The 27,171-nt window shown below is 34.0% G+C and overlaps 1 protein-coding gene across 2 annotated transcripts in view; it reads right to left on the bottom strand.

Moving 5' to 3' along the window:
- The window catches only part of LOC145692661 (armadillo-like helical domain-containing protein 3), a 67,519-nt gene extending 41,531 nt beyond the window's left edge, over positions 1-25,988 (bottom strand). Inside the window, exons 1-6 of one of the 2 annotated variants that reach the window (XM_081768045.1) lie at positions 25,896-25,988; positions 21,371-21,504; positions 13,594-13,656; positions 9,068-9,208; positions 7,517-7,658; positions 4,940-5,073 (exon numbers count right to left, since the gene is read on the bottom strand). In XM_081768045.1, coding sequence (XP_081624171.1) covers positions 4,940-5,073; positions 7,517-7,658; positions 9,068-9,208; positions 13,594-13,656; positions 21,371-21,454 — 564 coding nt within the window. In that variant the 5' untranslated portion in view covers positions 21,455-21,504; positions 25,896-25,988. Of the gene's footprint in view, positions 1-4,939; positions 5,074-7,516; positions 7,659-9,067; positions 9,209-13,593; positions 13,657-21,370; positions 21,505-25,679; positions 25,836-25,895 lie in introns of those variants that run through there. The other variant, XM_081768036.1, reaches the window with a different exon arrangement.
- Between the last annotated feature and the right edge of the window lie 1,183 nt (positions 25,989-27,171).

The following is a 27,171-nucleotide window of genomic DNA, read 5'->3' as shown; positions in this document are numbered from 1 at the left end:
AAAGAAAATAATTTCGATGTGAGTGATTCCATTTCAAATCGTCCAGGGTGGTCCACTCGACTGTCTCAGATTTAGTTCATTTTTTAAAATAAGAAACTACATACAAAATTATTAGACCCATATTTTTTCTTTTTCCTGAAAAAAATTTTTTCTTCGACATACAGCCTTCCAAAATGGCCGCCCTCCTCTCAGATTGCTCGAAAAACTGAAAAATATGTCAAATTAAAAATTTTATTGTAGGGAAACGAGTGTACTTAGTAACGTAATCGCAATAGCAGGAAGAGTATAAAGTTGTATGTTTCGTTGGAGGGCCAAAATTCGTCTATTGGTCCAATAGGAATCGCGCAATTCACTCGCAATGTTGCCAACTTCGATGAAATTTTTGCTAACTTCAAACCTTTTTTTTTCTGTTCTCACGAGCAATATCAACCATCTGCTTATAGCATCGAAATCTACTCCATAAGGTCTCTTGAAAATGTAAAGGACTTACGTTTCTGATTATTACATCCCACGTTATAGCATGATGAAAAGCTGAAAATTGCATTAAGACGCCATGTTTGGACGCCATTTTCTCAAAAACCCCACCTTTTAAAAATCTGAATTTTTTACATGTATTGGAGAAGTACCTAAGTATTTAAAATCCGTTAACCGTTCATGCGGCTGCAGCCCCTAACATTCGCAATTAATTATTGAAATTTCGATTTTTGTACTTGCAATGTAAATATTTCCTATGGGCATTTAGGTCCTATACACAAGGCGATTTGAAAGGGAGTATGAAAATTTTGAGAGTGGAATCCTGACATGAAATCCAGTAGAAAAGTTCCTATAAACATGAGTCGAATTCCGCTTCGTTTTCGAGTTACAGGGTTTCCAACTCGAAATCCAAAATCAGTTCGGAACAATAGAAAATGAAATATATATTTCGCGTTAAATCAGAAACTGTGTGTTAAAGCTTTGATAAAGTTCAGAAAGTTGATTTGTATCAATATGATGATTTTTACGTGCGTTGCAGTTCAGTTGGCAGTGTTGCCAACTTGCTAGAATTTTTATTTGTTTCCAAAATACACTACGTGGATTTTATTTGATATTTGGTATTTATTAGTGATTGCCAGCATCACATGAAGCATAATTTTCCCCACATTACCACAGTTTTCGAAAACTTACATGTATTTCATTAAAAGGTTTCATCTCGTGCGTTATTGGTAGTTTGTGTGGTTCGGTATCGTGAACATCGTCCTAGTGTTCTCTGAAACCATGAAAAATTGTATACACTGGTAGCATGACATTGTACTGCACTAGTTAAGTGTTTGTGTGAATAACAATGGGGAAGTCCTATTACAGTAAGGACCGTATTAAATGTGTTGATTATGCTAAAGGCCGTAAGTTGATTGTGCACAGAAAGAATTTTAGACAAAAAATTTATCTTGCGGTAAAATATATGGATTGCGTACAGCGTGTCAGCCCAAACGTACTATTAGGGGAGGATGATTATTTGTGTCCTGTACACAAGGCGATTTGAAAGGCATTATGAAAAATTTTGAGATGTGAATCCTTTACCGTAGTCTAGGTTTCACCGATAACGGCCGTTTTAATGGGGAAACATTCATGTTTAGCATGTTAACTATCTGGTTAATGGTTTCCAAATCTACATTCAGAGGAACAAATTCTTTATCTTGCTGGTGCATAATTTCATATTTACATCTTCTTTCGTGATCACCAATATATCACACACATTCACGTTGTTCACGGTAAATGTTCAAAGCACCCTTTACACGAATAATCATCCTCTCCTAATACTACGTTTTGGCAGACGCGCTGTACGCAATACATATATTTTACCGCAAGATAAAATGTTTGTCAAGAATTCTTTCTGTACACAATTATCTTATGCCTTTTAGAATCATCAACACATTTAATACGGTCCCTACTGTAATACACTGAGAAAAAAATTGTAGGTGGTAACTTAAAAAAATAGGTTACATGCGTAATTCCTGTATTTTTTGGACAACGTAAAGCAGACCTATAACTGAAAATGCATGTTTTATAATACTTTCTGTATAAGTGTTCCATATATACCTACTTTCTATATGAAACAATGTAGGCGGTCAGGATCTCAGATACAAATGGACGTATATAACATATAGCTGGCGAAGGTAACATAAGTATATACATGTGATATACGGAAAATTGTTAGATGTCAGACATCCTGCAACAGCATGATGTAACATCTAAGGGCAGTGCCTATGTAGCATACGGATAACGTATACTCCGTACTGATTTCTATAGTAAGCAATAGGATATCGTATATTTGTACAATATACCGCTGTACGGAGAACGGATTTTTCTCTGTGTAGGACTTCCCCATTGTTATTCACACAAACACTGTAACTAGTGCACTACAATGTCATGTTACCAGTGAAAACAATTTTCATGATTCCAGAGAACACTAGGACGATGTTCACGACACCGAATCTCATAATAAACTGTTTCGTGGTTCCAGCAGAACTTCTTGATTAAGTTCGAACTTGATGCGTGGAGTTACAGAGGTTTTGCGACAACAAAAAATATTTTTCTCCTTCATCTTTATTATTATTATTATTATTTTTTTTTATTATTACAACTTACACAGACGTAGTTTTTATTCGACATTTTGGTTTTACTAATGATGGCATATATCAAGTGAAATTCACACGTAATGTTGCAAACTATCAATAACGCACGAGATAAAACCTTTTGATGAAATACATGTAAGTTTTCGAAAACTGGTAATGTGGGGAAAATTATGCTTCATGTGATGCTGGCAATCACTAATAAATACCAAATATCAAATAAAATCCACGTAGTGTATTTTGGAAACAAATAAAAGTTCTAGCAAGTTGGCAACACTGCCAACTGAATTGCAACGCACGTAAAAATCATCATATTGATACAAATCAACTTTCTGAACTTTATCAAAGCTTTAACACACAGTTTCTGATTTAACGCGAAATATATATTTCATTTTCTATTGTTCCGAACTGATTTTGGATTTCGAGTTGGAAACCCTGTAACTCGAAAACGAAGCGGAATTCGACTCATGTTTATAGGAACTTTTCTACTGGATTTCATGTCAGGATTCCACTCTCAAAATTTTCATACTCCCTTTCAAATCGCCTTGTGTATAGGACCTAAATGCCCATAGGAAATATTTACATTGCAAGTACAAAAATCGAAATTTCAATAATTAATTGCGAATGTTAGGGGCTGCAGCCGCATGAACGGTTAACGGATTTTAAATACTTAGGTACTTCTCCAATACATGTAAAAAATTCAGATTTTTAAAAGGTGGGGTTTTTGAGAAAATGGCGTCCAAACATGGCGTCTTAATGCAATTTTCAGCTTTTCATCATGCTATAACGTGGGATGTAATAATCAGAAACGTAAGTCCTTTACATTTTCAAGAGACCTTATGGAGTAGATTTCGATGCTATAAGCAGATGGTTGATATTGCTCGTGAGAACAGAAAAAAAAAAGGTTTGAAGTTAGCAAAAATTTCATCAAAGTTGGCAACATTGCGAGTGAATTGCGCGATTCCTATTGGACCAATAGACGAATTTTGGCCCTCCAACGAAACATACAACTTTATACTCTTCCTGCTATTGCGATTACGTTACTAAGTACACTCGTTTCTCTACAACAAAACTTTTAATTTGACATGTTTTTCAATTTTTCGAGCAATCTGAGAGGAGGGCGGCCATTTTGGAAGGCTGTATATCGAAGGAAAAATTTTTTTCATCAAAAAGAAAAAATATGGGTCTAATAATATTGCATGTAGATCCCATATAAAAAAAATAAATGAAATCTGAGACTATGATGGGGACCAATTGTGGTTTGCCTGGACGATTTGAAATGGAATTGGTCATGTCTAAATTGCTCTACCTACTACCTTATCAAGGTAATATTAAAATATATACTCTCTCTCGCTCTATACATACATACATACATACATACATATATATATATATATATATATATATATATATATATATGTATATAGAGCATACAAAACTTTCAATATGCATCTTTCATTGTTTTAATCTGTCTTGAATTTAATTCTAAAAGCAGTACAAGATACTGAATTTGTATACATGGGCATTTTGTGAAATAGCCTATGTAGCAACTTAATGTTTTATTCGTTGTGTGCTTATATGTTATAACATTAATTTTGAATACTGGTGTGAAAATTCACAAACGAACAATAAGCAACACAAGATACGACTGCTGCTACCGAAATTGTTAAAAAAAAAAAAAAAAAAAAAAAAAAGTTTCAGACTACTCAAAATAACAAGGAAAGTAAAGATTATTTTCTTCAAATATGATATAATACTACCTCCTTCGGAGATACAAAATGGTTCTATCCCCACCCTCTCACAAAGAAGGCACAAAAATACCTAATGGGTTACAGTCTCTTTCTTTATCTAGAGCATAACAATATAATATGTGAACCTCCAGAATCATTGCATGACGAAATTTAACATTTAAACCAGGATTGATGAATACTTAGGATGTCAAGTAAACACACAGCAATTTCCTAAAACCCTTCGAATACTTTTAAAATTCTTATTCTTACTTTGTGGCCAAAGTGATTAATTTACCCGAAATGCAGATGAAATACTTTCTACGAACAAAGGATATACGTAAGATGGATTATTATAACTTTTAGATGTTATATATAAAAACATAAAAGGAAGAAAAATATTTTTCTCTGAAATTTCTTAAATTATCACTAATTTTCTCCAACCAAGGGCATTATCATTTCCGAAGACTTGTTTCTTTTCTATCAGACTTTCCCCTTAAAAATACTGAAAGTTCAAAATCAAATAGGATTGCTAGCAAACATCACTGTATTAATTTGATGCACAGAATTTAAAAATTGTAATTTACTACATAATAAGCTTACCTGCTTTAAAGCATCGAATATGCTATTCATCATAACGAATTCCAACAGTGTATTCTGACTGACATTTTCTGTTCCAGTTATAAGAACAAGCAAAAGTTTCAGACTTAGAGCTTTTAAGCTCGTTGCGTATTCACCTGAAATTCACAGAAACACATAAAAAATGTACGCAGGTGGAACGATATAAACAGTACGACAAATACAATAACAAAATTACGATGGATACTTTCAGACATTGTAACATAGTACTTGGTTTCAAAATACAGTGAAACCTCCCTTCACGGACACCTTTATAATTACTGACATTTTTTTTTTTTTTTTGTCCCGGCAGAAATATATGTTCTCTTACGGAACAAAACCCTCTCTTTTACGGACATTCTCAAATATGGACGCGAACAGTCCTTCCTCCCCCCCCCCCCAAACTTTTCAATAACCTCTTCATAACGGACAGGAATTATTCTCGGTTCTGCGATATATTATAGTAGACAGAAAAGTCATTTTCCCCGAGTGTATCATGAGTCTGACCTGCTGAACCATCGAACAGAACAGCTTCAAGCTGAACTTGAAATTCTTTTTTCCGTCCGCAGTACACCGTTTTCTGGTGGAAATCCTAGAAGCAATAACACTCATGCAGGGTCAGTCGTATGGTCAAGAATTCGATGTGAAAAATCTTTCCGTTCCTAAACAATTTAGTCCTTTTTGCTCTGGGCCTTGCAACTTTCCTGACAATTTCATAAATAACAAAACAAACACTGTTTGTTTTACAATAACATTTTCAACGAGCCTTTGTTTTTAATGTTTCCTTTCTTACTTTTTGGAAAGCAACATTTTTCTTTTACTTATGATACTGGAATAAGTCTGAGTTTACGTTTTCGCGGCTTCCTTTTTCACTTTCTCTAAGGGGATATTCTTTGTGATTAGGACTAGGTCAATAAACATATGCACTCTCAATAACTTACCTTTTCATCCATTCCGCCAACGAAGATACCGGGCCAGTACATAAACACACACACACCAGACACACACATGTTTCTTCCGCAACCGTACTGAGGATTCTCAGAGGACACTTGCTAACGAGTTTTACTAACCTTGTAGAGGAAAAAGCATGCATTTTTCGCTAAACAAAAGAGTTTAGCCAGTTATTAGTTGGTTCCTACCTTATCTTTTGAGAAGGTTCTGAGAATTTCAAATAAATGAAAAATGCTTTCTCTAATTAATTGTTCCCTAATCAATATTATTTAACAGAAATGAATTCTCCTTCATCCCTCCCAGTAATTAAAATACATACTAAATACAGTATTTTCATATTGAACTTTACGTATTTACGCTCATACATAATGTATTTACTGTATATTACTGAATACAGTTACTGCAAAATGGACACATCTCAGTAACGGACAAAAATTCATGTCCCGTTGGTTCCGTTATTCAGAGGTTTCACTGTATAACCTTTGCATTGCAAAGACTGCATAATGGTCAAATAATATTAGTACCCTAATATAGCATTATGACATACGAGAACTCAATATTAGCATATGACGCAACAACCAATATGCATTTACGACTTAAGCCAGCTTAAAACAATTCAGAATACTAACCTTCCTCTAAAGACCTCAGTATGTAAGATGATTATATTTGTCTCTTTCCAGTATCGAGGCTACATGAACCGTTAATCTACAATTTAAGGTAGAATCTAAAACATCGTAAGGCATTCAAATTTCAATGTCCTACCACCGGTTATTGAACTCGGGACATCGTGCAGCAAGGGAACGCATGCTAACCACTAGTTCAGAGGGCAGGGCTCCATAGGTAAAAGTTTCACTAAATAAAACCCTTCTTCCTTTCAAGTTATTGCAGGAAAATTACATACCAAAACATAATACGGGGATGATGAAAGACATTACAAAATCAATTTCATTATTATTTCATATCACTGGCACATAGCAATCGTAGATAAATCAAAATACAAACCGTAAAACATAAAAGAAACACAACATATACGAAGACAAATCTTTGTCACGTCTATATAATACAAACGTATACGACATTTTAACAAATCTGTAAGTCATATTAAGTGATTATATAGACTTGTTTCCTTCACACCCTTTCCAATTATGATACAGTTTCATCTTTTTCGCAATGTTTGACGAAATGTTTTAACTTTTCCTATTTTATCTGTTTGACGGAAATAATTTCAAACCAAATCGAAAATTTGAGAAAGAAAATGAAAGAAAAAAAAAAATGTGCATACTATATTAACAAAAAACTTACAACTTCGTATTAGAAGAATGAGAGAAAGCGTAAAGCTTCAGTTGCTTCCCCTTTGAATGCTATTTCTTAATAATCAAATATCTTACCTGCCTAAATGTTCATAACAAACCAGCATTTACGGATCTAAAAAATCTCTCCACGATCGTCGAATTCTGTCCGTTAAATCAAAGGCTTACTGTACACTGGTACGCTTAACGATTTATGCAGCAAAATTAACGGTTTTATTTCACATTTTATCCTGAAAAGAACACACCGATTGATTTCTATTGCCTTATTCTTTAAACCAATTAATTTTTTCTGCATTCTTACCAGTAAGAAAATTGCAGATATTTTCTAGTAATGTCTGCATCTGTTGTTCTGCAACATCAAATCCCATTAGAATGTTAATGACGTCAAATCCACAGTCTCCAGATGTCTTCCTATACATGCTCTGAATAAGGCAGCACAGAGTCTGTAACAAAATAACCAGCAAATATAATACGAGGCGTGTCTAACACAATAAAAACATCTTCAATATTTAAATACTTTACGCTTTATAATTCAGATCTTTTCTTCTTTTAGTTACTGTTGTCCATAAAAAAATGAAAACTCATAAAACTCTACTGTATTGTATCATTATATTTAATAGTTTAAGTTTGAGAATACAGCAATTGCTCTACAGGTGCAAATTTAATGATAAAAAAAAAAAAAAAAAAAAAAAAAAAAAAAAAAAAAAAAAGCATAACTGGACCGAGATTCGTGCCCGACACTTCGGCTTACCGTGGCGATGCATTGACTATAAGTCGTTCAGGAAGTAAACTGGGTAGCGCAGTGGTTACCGCATCAGACGGTACGCTGAAGGGCTGAACTTAAATGTAAATCCAGTCATGAATTTTTACTCTTAAATATATTTCGTATTACTTTCAACTGTGTGCCCGTTGTTTGTTTGGCAATACAAGAAAGAAAAAAAAAAAAAAATAGCTAGAAGGAAAACTGAAAGAACAGAGAGAACAAGGAACACGGCAGAAACATTACAGAAGAGAAATAACAATAATGATAAATCGACACACAACTCAATTAGTACGTATGGAAAAGATAAATTAATGTAATTAATAAAATGGAAAACGGAAAAGAATGAAAAATATTAGGACGTTTCAGATGATCGGTAAAGGCAGATAGGAGGCGAAAGATAAATTGCAGCAGATAAGTTATAGAGAAAGTAACATAGAATAACATATTACACTGAATTATTTTTTGCTCACTTTAGCATTAAACACACGAACGGCAAAAGCTTAACGTAAAGCTCTTACTGAAGACTAGAGGTTTATTTATATTTACTTTGACTGATGAAAATCTCATGAAAGTACTCTTACTGAGTTTCAGAGCGCATAAAATTTGTCTTATCAACTTCTACTTTCTACACTTTATGCCATAGTAGTAGTTGTGACAGTTTAACGTGATAAAGAGACGCTTCTATATGCTAGACTCTTAACTGAATTAATTGATTCTGAACAAATTGATGTAGACCTTTTATGACGTTCATCTTATGATTTAATGGTATTTGACTTACCTCATTTTGACCAATTTTATACGCATGGGTTGTGCAGTTTGTTTCATCTTACAATTATAGAAATTTTCACACTTTGAATTAATGGGAAATTATTCTACAAAATCTTCGAACTTTAGGAATAAAATTTAAAAGATATATACAGTACTTTTTAATATATCAAAATGTATAAAATATTCTGTAACTAGAAATAGATGTGATACTGACATTCTCTTCCAAAATATCAATAAAATAACATACAATTTAAAAAATATCCACGGAAAAGTTATATTTCCGAGCATTTCCTATTTCAGAGAGTCTATTATGCAACTTACCTGCAAAGCATACACAACGCGAATATGGTGCTCATGACTAAGCGTTGCTACACACTGAGCAAACAGCGTGTTCATATTATCTTTCAAAGCTATAAGCTGCTCTCCATTTAGCTTTTGAATCTCCGCCTCCAGGTGAGACACCTACAGCAAATTTAGGAGTATCAGATACATAAACTTTCACAAAAACATTAGTGAGAAACATACAGTAGAGTATATACTTAAAACGACTCTGCAATACTATGCATACATTATTTTACAGTAGAATAAATTTTGATTAACCTTTAAGGTACGGTCTTTTAAATTTCAATCACAGCTTTCTTTTATGACTAGTGACTAACTCTTTCCACAATGTTTCAGTAGATTGGATTCCATCTTGTAAGGAAAGTCTGTAAGTGGTTACGAATGATGTATATGTAACGCATTACATATATTCTACGTCGTCAGTAGGAGTATACCGTATTTATTAGATTAGTTAGATTAGATCTAACAATTGCCTCTGGAAGACTAAAAACGACAGAAATACAATGAGATACATAGCTAATGCTCTAGAAATATAAACACTTTTGCTTTGATTAGCCTGTCAATAATGGCATGACTGTGTGCCAAGACTTCAAGGGGAAGGGCGAGGCAACAATTTCTAACTATAAAGGGAGGGAATTGTGGTCCAATACCTGCGAGTGTAATGCTCACTACGGCGAACTTATTACTAGACAAGAATCATGCTTGCAGAAATCAAATTATGATTTAATTGTCTTTTACCGGTAATCTATTTTTAAATAACACAATCTTACATTAACAACCCGTAATTTTAATGTTCTGAATTTACATACTAAAATACTGCTCCAGGTAAAAGTTTTATGCAGCCTTCACGGTCTTTTTCAACAAGTAAACGCCTACAGATTTCTTTTTTTAAAAAATCGAAATCGATCTAGGTTGAATTACAGTTTGAGATTGTTAAAAGTGCTATTATGTTTTCGTTAATTTCATACAACAAATAGCAACCCTGATTTTCTTATAACGATATATTATTAGTTCCATATGATATGTATTAATAAAAAATACGGGGCACTGCACTAAATTTTCTCGCTTCAATTTCTTAAACTGAATTACGTTATGCTGCAATTATTACTGAAATACTTAGTTATGAAATACACAAAATTATGTTTTCGGAAAACTTCGTTCGAAGAAAACTCAACCTTAAAAGAGAAATTAACCGCTATGGAAATTTTTCCGAGAAATGACTTACGCCATATATTAAGGTTATTAATGAAATATTTGTTCCAGATATGTCAACAAAATCGCATTCGTATTTGAGGAAAATATAGAAAAAATATAAACTACCTGTTGTGGATATTTTGGTGAGAAGTGATTTACGCAATATTATGGGGTTACTAATGAAATATGAACAAAATTGCCAAAAACATCTCTGAGAAAATCGTCCAGAAAGACGCAACCTCGAGAAATAAACTATTAATTCTGGATTTTTTCCTAGAAAAACGATTTACATCATATTATAGGGTTATTAGGAAAACAATGATTTATAAAATATGGAGGTCTGTTTTCAAGATAATAGCAAATTTTGGTTTTCATCTTCATTAAATTATCCATATTACTGGGATAGGAAAATTCGAGAAACATATATAGGAAATATTATAAGCTTACGTTTTAAATTTGGTCTCGATGTATTGAGCGGTATGGACTTTCGGGGAGTAAACATATTTACACCAGGACGAAGGAACTAATAGACTTCCTCCGTTTTTCGGCATGTCGGGAATACGAAAAGGTAAATCTGTTGTTAACTCACGATCACCACACTTTCTCCCTACAGCTTAACGTGGAATTCGAACCACATGAACTCCTACCGGGAATTAAACTCGATCTTCCACGCTGATAGCGCGTATGCTAATCATATAGCCACAAGGGTAATAAAAAGGAAAATATGAATACTTCAGTATTAGAATTCATACGCATGATACATCGTTATATGACAATATTGAACTTTTAGCATTAGCAGATTACAAAAATATTACTTCGAGTCAGAAATGCAATTATTGATATTAGTATTAGATCTTATATATATTGATATAAAAAAGGTAACTTAGAGTTTTAGCATTAACGAGTTACAGGTTTCAGAGCTAAGTGTACATTTCTAGAGAACATTTCTACACATTTAATTATCAATAGCTAGCAAGCAATGCCAAATATTCTTATTTCTTTGCATTTCTTGTATAACTTTTTAAACGTTTAAGGACACTAAAAGGACTTTCCAATGAAACCATAGCTACGGGAGTTGTTAAAAGAAAATTCGGAAGTTTCACAATATATGGGTATACAAATCGGTGGTAAGGATTTTCAGGATCAAAATCCGATACCAATCTAGAAACTGATATCTTGTTATCACCTTTTAATGCCTTTTTCCTAGAGGATGCATAAATTCCTACAGATAGGCTGTCACATTCAATGTCATAAGCACTTTCTACAACACAACAAGCTTCTTTAGAATCTTTATTGGTGATAAGAGTTATGTTGGAATAAAGCGACCACTTCAGTTTCCATGTGACAGCAGTGTCAGCTGATCTTTGTCAAAGGAAAACCCTGTTATCAACAATAATGTCAAGAAGTGAATTGTCTGTTGCTTTTAAGCAGAGGTCACGCGCTAATGTAATAGGGAAATAATTCCTCCATCAAATTTCTAAAAATCTTTGCGCTACCATGGAATGACTAGCCATTTAAATCGGTATTTTTCAACAAATATCTTCACTTGAAACCAAATCACATCGAATTTATTTTCAATGTGAAGATCTGCAATAGCTGCTACGATCGGCTTGGCAATATCAACACTTTTGTGAACTTAAATATTAATAATCTGGAGTGCAGTTTGAAAGAATTTGTAACTTTTCAAATTTTTGCTTCATCTTATTCAGCACACATACAAATTTTATTTTATTTTTTACATAATAAACAGATAAGCTTCCCCATCAACCCTTGGTCAAGCCTGCAAATTTTCATAAATAATGCCAAGTCTAGTATTACTCAGTACCTTGAAAGACAAGTTTGTTCTACATCATGTTATATTAATTTCAATGATAGCCTCTCCTGTCATAAGTATAGCATGGCGTTTCAGAGGGGTTTTAAAGAATCAATACAAAAGCTTACAGTACTAAAAACATTGCAAACCATGGAATTAGTTTGCAATAAATAAATAAATAATATATATAACGAATGGATCCCAGTAATGCACATCCACTATGTGCAGTTTGTTTCTTTTTAATCTTGCTGCCACATTTTTATATATTTGTGACATACTTGTTGCCCCGTCATAGAATTGTACTATCATATTAGAGGTATCTAACCATTCCTCGTTTAGGACAGAGAGTAACTGGCAACACAATGACTCTGCATCTGCAAGACCTGTGTTTCTGGGATTCCTAAATGATCTGTTACATGTCTCAAAATGATAGTCAATTGTTCGTGATTTGCTACACCTGGAGTTTCATCCACGATCACACAGAAGTACTAGCTTTTCTTCAAGTCTTCTTAGTTGCTTGGTCCATTTGGAGTTGAAAGTCCTTTTTCCAGACGCCAAGTAAGAACTGGACTACAGCTTAACGTGGGATTCGAACCACATAAGCTCCTGTACGGAATCGAACCCGATCTTTCATTCAGATCATTTTAGGTTGTGAAACGGTCCACCATAACATGTTCATCTTCTTGAATAAACTTAAATTTCCTTTTTTTAAAATTTTTTTCTTGCAAAAACGGAATCTTTCTTCGTTGTGCCCAGCAGAACGAAACACCATCACACTATAAATAAGAAATGTATCAATAATTGGATGTGCAAGCCCGTGGTCACTGGATTGCATGGTCCCGTTGAATAGCCAGCCAAATTATTCGACTAGACATTCATTTAGATTTCTTCTATGGGGTAATTTCAAACTACTAGTTTACTCCGAAAAGATCCGAGACACATATAACCTTAATCATGATCCTTTTCTTTGATTTACTTTGACTTTTGAGTACCGAGGGTATATTAGATATAGACCTACAGTGTAACGTAGGAACCGAACCATCTTATTGGGAATCGGATCTGGGTCCTCCGCGCGGAAAGTGCGTATGAAACTGCATGGACGCTTATACTAACATATTCCCGCATATGTTACTGCAAGTCCATGTAGAATGTACGAATGAAGAGCGCACTTACGCGAATAACCACGCATTGACACCACCACTCGCAATCCTCAGAGCTACATCGAATTGCTTCAGAATATAGTTTCGATCCCTTCTCATGGAAGGCAGAACTTTCCCTTGTTGCTTTCTCTATATCTCAGTCTCTGCATCTCAGCACAAGGTATGAGCTATGGCCTTTCTAGTCCATGAAAAGTTTTGGCAGCTAGATGCGACTTGCTCAACTGAGTAATGCGTGGTCAGCACTTACAATTCAAATGTTTCTAGCTATCTTGTTTCACAATTTTTTCCTTCTTTAATTAGACGATGAAGTTTCAGGCCAGATCCGTAGTTTCACTTACCTTTGGTTTAAGAAGAAACAATTCGTCCCAAAAATTTGGGTTACCAAGAGAAGGGTCTTCGCCCTGATAAAAAAGAAAAAGTAAATATAATAAATATGTATGTAAGTAAGAAAATAACCAAGATATAACCAATTATAAAAAATTAGCTTAGTTATTATGCATTCTAAAATAAGAATTAACAAATCTATTTAGAAGTACTGGACATTCGAGAAAGAATATCTGAAACAGAAAATCATCTTACAATTGTTGGCCGCACACTGGAAAAAATTTTTCTCAACTTCTTTTGTTTGTTTACTGTATGTTGAAGTTTAGCGTCCCTTTTCAGACCAAAGGCAAAAGACCTGGAACTACAGTTTAAGATGGAATTCTAATCATCGTAATGTGTTCAACGCTCTGCTATCGGGAAAGGCACCCAGAACCATTTACATCGAAGGCGTACACAAATTGCCACTGGACCAATAGGGAGGAGCCTTAATTTCTTAAACACAAAAGCAAGACTCAACTTAGTAAATACTGTAAAATTTGCTCGATTGGTTAGTTGATTTGGAGTTTAGTGTCCTGCTCAGCACCGTAGCTACATGAGACATAGACCTACAGCTTAACATGGAATCTAGATCACATGAGCTCCAACCGGGAATCGAACCAGGGTCTTCCGAGCAAATGCGCGTACGCTAACTATATAGCTACGAGGGAATTGTAAAATTTTTCTGAGTGATAGGGCAAATTCATAAAACTACGAAGCGCAACAGTACATTCAAATCTAAGCATGTTAGTGTTGAATATGAAGTAATGCGTAACGGACAAAGAAACATTATTTCAAGTCTTTATTTTCGAAATACAATTTTTATAGATATAACTGCGTGAATGTAAGTTAGAAACGTCAAAAGATGTATTAGCTGTTGAAAGATGAAATGAAATCTTTTAGTTTAACGTACCACGATTATACCCGTTAGGCCACGGGAGACGGATGATTAAAGCAAGTGAATGATTATGGAAGAACTGGTGGAATGAGAATGTAGAAGAAAAAGGGAGTATCCCGAGAAAACCTACGGAGACGATGTTGTACTCCACAAACTTACTTGGCCGGGAATCGAACCAAGGATTTCACGCACCAGAGGTAAGTACTCTACCACTGAGCCACCAATGACCCTCCTGTTGAAATATGTTACAAGGCAACTATTTATACGTTCTCTAATAGAGCTTTAAATTTTTTTTAATCTTCAAGACCACATACGAGATCACAAATATTTTACCCTTAAACAGTTTATTTGTTTGTTTATTCGAATTGATTGTTCAATTACCTTCACATGGAAAAATAAAGTAAAATTCCTGTTATCTACTATTCACATTTTTGTTATTTATTTCTTTTAACTTCAGTGGATTATTATTTTAAACGTTTATCTTCTCCACGTTCTTAATATACATGAATTTCCAGAGCTATTTTCGAATATATTGCAGAAAAATGAAGTATTGTTTAAATACATCATGCTGGGACTTATTGATGTCTTTACAAATATTATCTAAATTACAAATATACAGAATCAATTCTTCAGTGGAATCCTTGTTCAAGGAATATATGTTTAAAAAATGCATATGTAAAAAACTACTATAATGCAAATACAAAAATTGCATATAGTCTCGGTACTGAAAAGTATTTACACTACAAATTCCTAACACAAAAACACGAAGTAATAATTTGGCAATAATGTTCCGGTATTTTATTGCCTGTCTTTATGTTTGATTAATTCTCTTTCTCTCATTGTCATATGGACACACTGGTGCGCAGAACTTAAGGGCTGTAAAATATTCATGGTTTAAAAAAACAACCTAGTGGGTTTTGTTGGTTTTCATCGGACAAAATTAGATTCTGAAATGAAAAGAAATGAAGTATTTAGTTTCATGTTCCACAATTATGCGCCACTAAGGGAGATGATGATGATGAGAAATGAATGAAATGGTGGAATGAAGGAAGTGGAAGGAAACGAGAGAACCAGAGAAAACCCATACACACGGTGTTTGCCCACCACAAAGCTCACTTGGCGCGAGTTGGGATCGAACAAGGGAATCCATGCACCATAGATGGACACTCTACCACTAAGATATCGCGGAAAATTGGATTTCATATAAAGTTAGAATAAGGAATTGTTTGAGGCTTATTAAAAAAAAAATCTTCAAACTATAAAATATTCAGTACAAAAGGTAGAAATGTTACATCAGGCCACTATAAACATTGAAAGGAACGTATTTGAAGCATATTATTGTAGGGCGAAAAACTCACTTTTTAATATCGAAAAAGGAATGACTAAGATACAATTATCAAAAACTGTATACGCAATAAGTTACTGAAATAATAGAGATTACTACACACAATATTTCAAAACAAAACAAAAAACTACTATGTTGCTGTTTACACGTGTTTCATGAAGCTTAAAGCGTGTCACTTAACCTCATTTCATTTTAGTTGCTCTTCTTTTTTTCTTCATTAACTCGAATAAAAAACTACAGCAAATAATACAAATCTTTATATATATATATATATAAAGTTAGCTGTATAATTAAAAGTTACAGAGGTTTGCGTTTTTGAATAAAGTTGTTTATAAGTACCTAATTCTTGTCGAGATCCTCTTCGTCCAAATTTAACGTTGAATGTTTTGTCCTAATGTAATATGACTCGAATATATTTATATTTGTGAAGTCAAAGCTCTTCATTACTGCCTAGATGTTACAGGCAACACGGTTGTTTTCGAAATCATATTAGGACTACAGTAATCCTTTTAGAATTGGGATTAGGAATTAGATTTCTGGGCTTTCAACATCTATGGCCATGTTAGCCCGTCACGTATGAGGGAAGACGTCCCTCGGCGATCACACTATTCGAGGAAAGGAAAGGAAGAAAGGACCGGGGAGGGAAGGAAGTTGCCTGGGACTTTCTCGACACTTTTTCGACCGAGTGGCCCCACCGGGAATCGAACCTGAGACCGCTCGCACCAAAGGCGAGGGCGTTAGCGATTACGCCAAGCGGGGTCACTGCCATCGTTTTAGGATTTTAAGGTCACACTATAGATGCGTCTTAGTTAATCTTGTCATTTAACTAAACTTGAAGAAGAGACCTCTAAAATTCAACTTTAATTCAAAGAAAAACAACGAACAGTTCGCCATATAAATCACTGGGCTAGAAAGTAAAAATAGCATACATACTCAACACCGTTAATCTTGAAAACTGTATTAATATATTATATGGAAAGCAAACTAATCATGACTCAAACGCAGATAATGAAACGAAATCTCTTTATTTATTTATTTTTCTACACAGCAAGTTAAAGTGTACATTGTGAGCATACTTTAACTTATGGAAACTATAAACTGTTTACTTAGTGCATTTAATTTGCTTTAGGGAACTATACTTTTCTCACCTTGCTGCCACTATTTACCAGTTTATGTACACTCATGTCCAAAATGATTGTCGCATATCTATAACTGTCTTCTTGTAAGAATATAATTTGATGATTTTGCAGGGTACTTTTAATATTGATATTGTGTGTGTAATCGGTAGAGACACGATTTTCTGGTAAATAAGAATTCGTAATTTCGTTATATAAATATGCGTAAAGCGGGATAAAATCGGTGAATAAAAATTCAATATAAGAATCCTATTTTCCTTGGCAATTACAATTAGTTACCTTTTATTTCCCCTTAATTTACACTCATCAATCATCATAACATGAGTTCATGCATGACTATATTAAACAATGTTTTTTTTTTTTTTTTTTTTTTTTTAAATAACACTAAGCATCCTCAATGAATAAAAGTATCATTTAAAGAAAAAATAAACACAGAGAGAGAACACTACTAGAAAAAAATAACCTTAGTGTTTACAGTTTACTTATGCAAATAACACGTTAGCATTGTATCAATGCTTTTTAATGTTAAATTTGTTCTTTTGTCGGTAAGCATGTTATTGTAAGAAGAGAGAGCCCTCTTCACATCAACATTTGAAACTGATATGTACACTCATGTCCAAAATGATTGTCGCATATCTATAACTGTCTTCTTGTATGAATATAATTTGATAATGATTTTGCAGGGTACTTTTAATACTGATACTATGTGTATAATTGGGAAATGTATATTTGTGGTAAATTTCATAGGAAAAGAATTATAAATATGAACATTAGAATAAGTAAAACAAAATGTTGCTAAATGGACAAGAAAGTTTTATTTTCGTTTTATTGTTCTTACTTACTGCTCTTCTGACATGAAATTTGCTACCTACATGTCTTTGCCGATTATACACATATTAATATTATAAGAAATACCGGGCGAATTCGTTATCAAATCATATTCCTACAACAACATATTTATAGACATGAAATAATAATTTTCGACATGAGTGTACATTAGTTGGTGACACTTTGCAGCGATTTCTGAATGCTCATCTAACATACCCTGTAAAACTCCTTCCACACTATTCATTTCACCAAGTTTGGAGCTCATTGTGTAACGGCATGTAAAATTTCAAAAAATCATGGTGGTCTATTTTCTCAAAAAGGGGAATTTTCATCACATTGCTAGTAATTACCAAATAATGGTAATGAATAAATCGTAAAAGCGTCGAAAAATTGTCACTTTTGCGTAAATTTCGTGGAATATCGAGACTTGTTGCAAATTTCGCTAATTCGACAGAATTTCGCGTTTAATTGCGAGCGTTATATGGCCTAACAAAGTGGAAAAATATATATTTTAGGTACACAACATTTTCATACAAAAATAGTACATTTCGCGTTTTCGCGTGTCACCGAAAAATCGTGTCTCTAATAATCGAGAAATGTGTATTTGTGGTAAAAGAACTATAAATACGAAAATTAGAATAAGTAAAACAAAATGTTGCTAAATGGACACGAAAGTTTCATTTTCGTTTTATTGTTCTTATTTACTGCTCTTTTGACATGAAATTTGCCACATACATGTCTTTGACGATTATACACGTACTAACATTATAAGAAATACCGGGCGAAATCGCTATAAAATTATATTTCTAGAACAACATATTTATAGACATGCGACAATAATTTTGGACATGAGTGTACATTTGTTTGTTGAAATTAAACTATTTCCTCAGGCATGAAGCGAATGCTTTTGTTAAACGAAACTGCGTGATCTAAGCATATAAGGTTCGAACATGCACTCATGTTGAGAATTAAATACAGTTCTCACAAACCAAAGTGAGACTGGTAACCATCTGACACAGTGAGTTCGAGAATCCAGATTTTAAATAACTGTATAACTGACGGGAAAAAAGCGGGACATTGTCCGAAGTGTATATCTGCACAATATGAATCCAGAGTTTTCTCAGAAGGTTTTGTTACATGTTTCCAATTGGTTCTCCAAGTTTCCTTCAACTATATAACTGGTTTCATAATTAGTATTATGTGGACAATACATTTTCAACCCCATTTAATATTTAGGCAGAAAATGAAATCTTTTAAGTTCTACATCCCACGGTTATGCCGGCCAAGTTAGCGGAAACGGTGATAATAAGAAATGAATAAAGTGGGAGGAAATGGGAGGGCCCCGAGGAAATCCACGCAAACGGTGTTTGTCCACCACAAAGTTCATTTGAAGCGAATTGGGATCGAACCAGTGACTCCACACACCAGAGGTAAACAATCTACCACTGAGCCACCGCGGCCCCTTAAAATTTAGAAATGAGATGAAATCTTTAAGTTTTACGTCCCAGGGTTATGCCGGTTAGGCTAAAGGGGACGGAAATGATGAGAGATGAAAGAAATGGTGGAATGAAGTGGGAGGAAACGGGAGAACTCCGGGAAAACCCACGAACACAGTGTTTGTCCACCACAAAGTCCTTAAAATTTAGAGGTAGTACAGTAAACTATATAGTGACCATCACAATATTAAATAAAGGTGGGACATTGTAGTAGGCAGTATATAGAAGTTGATAAGTATGCTAACAAGAAAAAGGAAAATGAGGAGGGAGCTGAGATGCCGAACGCGGAAGTACTAGTGGGACAAAACATAGGCAAAATATAATTGAGAATAAATATTTTTTATAAAATAAAAGAAAATACGGATGGAATACTAGTTAATCACATGAATGCAATACATTTTAGGAGTAAGTTAAATTAACAAAATTAATATTTTCGTACATTAACTAAGTTTCAAATACCAGAGAACATTAATAAAAAAAAAAAAAAAATGAAAACGGGTATAAATTTCGCTTTTAGTGGGCTATATTAGCCAAAAAATATTACCTTGTAAGATTTTATTACATCAGTAGTAATTGCATCATTGAATATTAAGGACTCCAAAGAAAAGGAAAATTTCATGATGGAAGGCAAGGCTGTCATAAGCAACGATTACAAAAGCAAAAGAATTCTAATTTTATAAGACTAACGGAAGAATTCGAAGTATGGTTATGTTACAATAATTGGTGATGTGAGAGGACTTTTTCTACGTCAAAATTCGTGATGGTGACCCAGACAATATTACTATATAAAAATTAAAGTTCTGTTTAAAAGTTGAAGCTGAAATTCAGCCCATCTCAATTCTTATAGATTTAGCCGTCCACGTTTCCAGAAATAGTTCAGATTTAATTAACTGAATGACCTAGATGTTTACGAATTAAACAAAATATTATAAGTTTACTTACTGAACAATTTCTTCAAATTTCAGGATTATATCAATATTGTCTAAAAGATGGATTAGCCATTGAAAGTCCCTTATCGCCAGTACTAGCTAATATAGTATTAAATTATTTTGAAATTAACATTTTAGAAACCCCTGAACACATATACATGAAGTATTTTTTCCGCAGATGACACAATGGTGGTGTAATAAAATGAAGATCAGCTTAACCCTTGTCCGGGCAAGCTATTTTTGTAACGTAGATGGCAGCTGGGGCCTTACCAACTCGATATATTTATGACTTTAACTAAAGATAGAAGAATTCAGAATTTTGTGTCATCGAAATATTTATGGTTATTGAGAAATTCGAAAAAAAATAAATAAATAAATAAATAAAATAAAAAAAAAATGAAGCTACTGGGCCTGAGAGGCCCCGCTTGCCCGGATAAGGGTTAATTATCCTAGACAAATTAGAGAATATTGATACTAGGATAAAATTTAAGATTGAAAAGGAAAGTAAAAATGCTATTAATTTTTTGAACATTACTTTTTTCAGAAAATTCAATAAATTCTAAACTAATATGCACAGGAAATCTTTAGCAAGTGATATACCTGTATCCATAAGAAGGTATTAGGGCACTTGTGGCAAACAAAAGAAAACGTATGGATAAATATGTTTATCAGACTCTTATATTGCTAACACTTCAGGAACATTTGGAAGAAGAATTGAACAGAATACTCAATCTATTATTTTCTGTTATAATGATGATGATGATAAAGGAAAAAAGTATCTTTTACGGTTAGTGTACTACTATAATATTAAGGATTTGTGTATACTGTATTTCCCACCATTGTTTGTTAAAACATGAACACATGAATAACAGCATAGGAGATATTCTTAAGCCTTAGTTCCGTAGAATGTACGGGAAAAATCGGTAAGAATTCTTTTAAAAAGGAGCATTAACCAGCTTAGTTTTGACATAACTAGTTTCAGTTAAGATCTTTGAGGTATGTTTTTCTTGGTTTACTTTTGTGTATGTCGTGTTCCGAGATACCTGAGAACATTGTAACTATTACATCATAAATTTTGAAAATAACTTCATGAAGTATGTAATTCTGTATATAATGTACTTACTCTGAAAAACGACTCATAAATTTGTACTACTTTTTCTTTTAGCTGCCTTTTTGAGCCTGAACCATTTCTCTTCCTCGATGTCATTTTGACAGAGATGTTCCAGCTCTGGTACGCATTAACAGCAACCAGAGAACCTACAAAGAGAAGGTAGGGAAGTTCATATGATTTATATATATATATATATATATATATATATATATATATATATATATATATATATATATATATAATTTCACAGACATAAAATAACATTTAAAAAAAAAGATACGCCCGAAGCATCAGCATCCTTGAAGTCCTTGATCTATCGAACCATTTAAATGTAACCAAAACAGAAAAGTTTTATATATGTTATTATTTCTCAGATACAAAGAAGCATATATGAATTATTTCCATCATTAAATACAAATCGATTTTCGAAATAGTTCATGAGTCCGTGACTCGCTTCGTGAGTCAGATATCACATTAAAAAGAAAAAAAAAAAAAAAAAAAGATACTGATCAAAGCTAACTAATAGTTATGTTTCTTTCTTAGAAAGTATCATAGATTGGTCTCCTTGACATTGTAGAGAACGAAGAATTCCTTGCGAAACATATGTGTTTTGACTAGTTAGTTAAAAAGAAGTTTATTACCATGTAGAATGAATACTATTATGTTTAGAAAATCTAATTTGTTTAAGCTTTCAATGTATTGGTTCCTTTAAATATTTGTACGCATAATTTAATTCTCTCTTATATAGTTGAAACCAAAGAAGGAGGGAGGAAACTAGAAATTAGAACAAGAGTGCAACAAGATATGTTAATGAAACTGACTCAATCTTTCTTACAGGGTTTCATTAAATAAGAGCAGAAGTAAAATCGAAATCTGCAGCACGCGCAACGTCAATATTGATGGCTTTACACAATGTGCGTAATTATTGTCCTCTATTTTCTTCATTGATTTATTTATTTGAGTTTAACGCTCCATGATTATTCACCAAGGCTGAAGGAGGGAGATGGATGATAATATTAGGATGACGAAAGTGAGGAGAACCCAGAGAAAACCGGCGAATGTGCTATTTGTTTATTTGGCGGGAGTTGGGATCAAATTAGGGACCCCACGCGCCAGAAGTGAGCGCTCTACCTCTGAGCAATCGTGGCCACCCCCGCGAAAATTATTACTCACCCAAACGTTTCACAAACAATTTGTACTTAAAACCTTACTACGTACCCCTAAATAGAAAAATCACTTTACTGTTTAGGACATCACTTCACATTATATTTCAGTTCTTTCTGGAAACAGTGCCCATCGCAAGTATGACGCAAGCTGGAATTCACTTATGGAAATGAAATCTTTGAGTTTTACGTCCCACGGTTATGCCGGTTAGGCTAAAGGAGACGGTGATGATGAGTAATGAATGAAATGGTGGAATGAATAAAGTGGGAGGAAACGGGAGAACCCCGAGAAAACCCACGCACACGGTGTTTGTCCACCACAAAGTTCACTTGGCGGGGGCTGGGATCGAACCCGGGACCCCAAGCACCAGAGGTGAACGCTCTACCACTGAGCCACCGCGGCCCCCGGAATTCACTTATGGGTAGCCTATATTAGTGCCATGTAACGTGTTTCCTAAGCAGGTGAGGTAAGCAGTTAAGGGTATAAGGTAAGATTCTGAGTTTTTAACTATGTACTCTAATAGCACACTTGAGTAAAATTCATTGTATCTTACAGTGTCAACTATGGACTACATTTTCTCTCCACTTCATACGGCTGGTGACAGTTATCTGGAGGGTACCTTTTACATTGTCATGCTCGTATATAACTTATTTCTAAAATACTTTTTCTATCTATTGTCTGCTCAGCAAACGCAATTTACTCATACTTTAAAAAAAATCTTGCTCAGTTAAGCTCGACAAAACTCAATACTTTGTGAAAGTTAAGTGTAGAAGTTCTATCAAAAAATGAAGTTGTGCCTAAAAGAGACTCTCATGCTGTTAGTGTATACAGAAAAATCATTTAAACTCTTGAAATCGCCGTACAAAATGTTTGTATATACTTGTAAATCCAAGAAGTTCTGTTTCATTTTTAGAATTTCTACACCACATGTGTAGAATGAGTTCATAAAGTAATTTGATCTTCGTATAAATCACTTAATCTAGTGAACAAGGCAACAGCATAAATGGCTGAAACTATACAGGAAACTCTTATAAACGCAAGCAACGAAGTTAAGTGTTTCATTTAGCTCCTTACAAATCAGATTAAAAATGTGTCAATATATACAATTAAAAATATCACACACAATAAATTTAAAAAGCGCCAGCTCTTCCACTTTTGATATCTTAACCTCAGTTTCACCAGATTGCCTCAGGCCTGCATTATGCTACGGTTACGAAAATATTCCCCTCGGGAAAAAAAATTACAAGTAATAATGGAAGACAGTTACTTGAAAACTGAGAACAACTGTACAAAAAGATGGTTTATTGGCAAGTTAGACTTTATAATGTCCCAAATTGACTATGTTAATGGCTGCCATTTTGTTACGTATGCTTGCACCATTAAGTTGTTTTGTAACTTACACGACAGCGCAGGGGTCTAAGAGAAAGTTAGTTACCGAAGGTAGGTGAGTAAGTTTTTTTTTTTTTTTTTTTTTTTTTTAAAGTTTAACATCCCACGTTTATGCTATTTACGTTAAGGGAGACGGATGATTAATGAAAGTGTATGATTCTAAAAAATTAAATTTTTGTACTCCAACCGGGAATCGAACTTAAGACATGTTACAAAGGCATACGCGCTAGTCACTAGACCAGTGGGGAGGGCAGGTGAGTAGCACAGGCGCCGAAAGTGAATGGACGGGCAATATTTGAAAGCAATGAACTTCAAAATATAAACAAGACAAGACCACAGTAGGTGTGTATTGCACGCAATGCTTCTCTTATAGAGGATCATATTATCTACTTCATCATTATAGGTAGGGAAGGTTCGGTATATATCACTGAAGATGTGTTTGTAGCCAGGTTGGTTTCTTTCTTCATCAAAGCTCAATACTCAATTTACACAGTAATGCCGAGCAAACGATAGCGAGTGAAGATGGGTTTTAGTAGCCAGTTTGTTTATTTTATTACAACTCAATGGGGATGCGGGAATGTGTTCTGGAACCCTGTGCTATAGTTATTGTCTTGAGTTAAATTCCGAAGTTGGTCGTCCGTTTCTATCCAAATTTAGAAACTTACTGGGAAGAAATGGATAATTTGCTCGTTTGTGTGCTTGATTAATACTTGAGGAGAGTGGAAGTTCTGTTTATTATTTTTATAAGCGGTTATAACATGGAACTATTTGACAAGCTGAGGGAACTACTTGGCGGAAGTTTACCGTATGGTTGGATTGTGGGAAAGTAAGAGCATTTGTACTCCGAACATGTGCCCTTTACCACACAGCACTCCACAAGAAAGACATGATGAAGTGAACAGGGCAGTGTACAAAGTCATCATACAAGTGTTGCAAAGCTGTACAATACAAAGTATGTATTTTATGAAATATAAAGTTTTTTCACTATCCATCGCTACTGACGCGCCTGCTCCCTAAGGACGCACCCCCTCTCTAGCTGCGCTGCTGCCCTGACTCGGATCGACAGCATTCGTGCTTTCTAGACACATAGTATGAGTTAGTTCACGTTTTATGCACTAAATTTTATATCAACGTCCACTGTATTTACGGTTACCTGCTGTAGATGGCGGCCCCCAAAATGAGAACTTAAAGTAAAAATTGTCAATTTTTAAATCTTCGGAGCTTTTATTACACTTTTGGTCGAAAACCAAGAGAACGACCAACTTCGACCAACTTCGGAATAAATGCCATAGTTTTTCCATTTTAATAAGCAAGTTCTTTAGGTATTACCTATTTTTATAAACATACATTCAGAGATTATCCAATCCTACGTGTTCTACATACATGTAGCTTCCATCCCTGATTATTCTATTTTATATATACTTCTTTACTTACTTTTTAAAATCTGATTCTACTACCGAAACGTTACGTTCAGAACTAACCTCAGTAAGAAATGTGATTTCTACACTTGCACTAAATCGAACCCGATTAAAATTGGATAGTTTCGGACTTAGAAATTAAAACAGCAGATGCTTACATATACAATACGGTCTGCGTGATATTTACTAAATAACAAATTTTCATCTGCTATCAAGAATTGGCAGTATATCCCTTATTCCCCTTTATGTTAAGGAACTATAGTGAAAGAGTAAACTAATCATGGTACATAATGCCTACCGTTCTCTTTATATTTTCATTTATATAACAGTAAACTACACCTGTCACTTACTCTGCTATATACATCAGGAATAACACACGATATAATAAAATGTGATGCATGCAAAATAATACAGACGCCACCTTAACTTTTGCTACGTATTTGCCGTATTTTCATTCATTCGGTCGTCAAATTTTTCTTATCGCTTGTCATTTGTTCTCATATTACATATCTTGTATGAAAATTTTCAGTATCATTTATTCCAAAATAGAATAATAATGTTAGGACCTTGGTTACATTCTGCTGATCCAACGCAACGCAAACTCGTACAATCACTTGTAAGCAGTGGTCGAAGTGGTGCGGTATGCGGTGGTATGCTATACCGCCTCTGGCTTTTTAGTAATGAAGGCATACCGCCTCTGGTTTTTCAGTGATCAAGACATACCGTCACTGGAGAGTAAATGCTAAATACCTTTAATAAATCCGTTTTTATACACAGTAATTCACAATTAGCTTTGCACGTAAAAAGATTTTATTTCTGAATGTAGAAATAATTTCTAAGTTGACAACACCAACATATTTATTATATTTTCTCTACCTTTGGTTTTAAAATGAAGTGTCTTCAAAGAAGCTCACCTTGGATATGTTTCGTTGTTGTTATATTTTTAAGGTAAGTAGGAAATATAACGAAAAATCAGACGCATGTTAACTGAGCAGAAATTGGTCCAGATTGAAAATTCTCAGAACGCATACGGTTACAAGCTTCGTGTCTTTTTTTTTTATAGATTGTTTCTTTATTTTGTAGCCACTGTAACGATGTACTCATATTTTAAATGGTGGGTGTAAAATATCTGAATATGCCAATATAATTAACAACAAGGATTTTAAAGTGGACTATTTTTTCTTGCAGACAAATCAAGTATTTGTTCTACTTTCATTGTGCCGACAGCTCGTCAGTCTGTACCTTATGAGTACTTGCATTGCGTGTAGTTCCTTTTGTTTATTATGCATTACCTGGTAATGGCGTTGGCATTACTTAAGCAATTTCTATCTTATCAGATTACCTAGATATGTGTCCCCTGTAGAAAATGGTTCCTATTTTACTCAAAAATTTTCTAAATATTGGACCCATATTCTTAATCTGTATCTTTTCCTGTCAACTTTACTTTGTCCTCAAAATATTCTAAAATTATTATTAAATGTGTATTCTTATTAACAGTATACTTCATAGTATTCCTATGGTTTCATGCGCTTGTTTAGAAAACAACATGGCGATCACCATGGTAACGAAGAGGAAATGACGACATCACTATTTCGGTCTAAGACAGTCAGTTGTTAACTATATATCAACCAAGGATCTTATAAAATAGAGGATCTGCCCTTACAACAAAAACTTGAAGCCATACGTCACAGTTTCACCACACCTACTCTGCCCACTCCGCCCAATAAGATCGCAATGTTTTGAGCCAACAATCATGGCGGAAACGAAAGTAACCAATCAGACAATTGCGAAAACGAGAGTAGCCAATCAGACTTGCCGATGCTCGGTTGTTTTTTGGCTTCA

This window comes from Thermobia domestica, chromosome 1 (genome assembly GCF_964235325.1).
Source record: "Thermobia domestica chromosome 1, izTheDome1.hap1.1, whole genome shotgun sequence".
In the NCBI taxonomy this organism is placed as follows: Eukaryota; Metazoa; Arthropoda; class Insecta; order Zygentoma; family Lepismatidae; genus Thermobia; species Thermobia domestica.
Note: the sequence above shows the minus strand (reverse complement) of the source record. Positions and strands in the feature narration are given on the sequence as shown.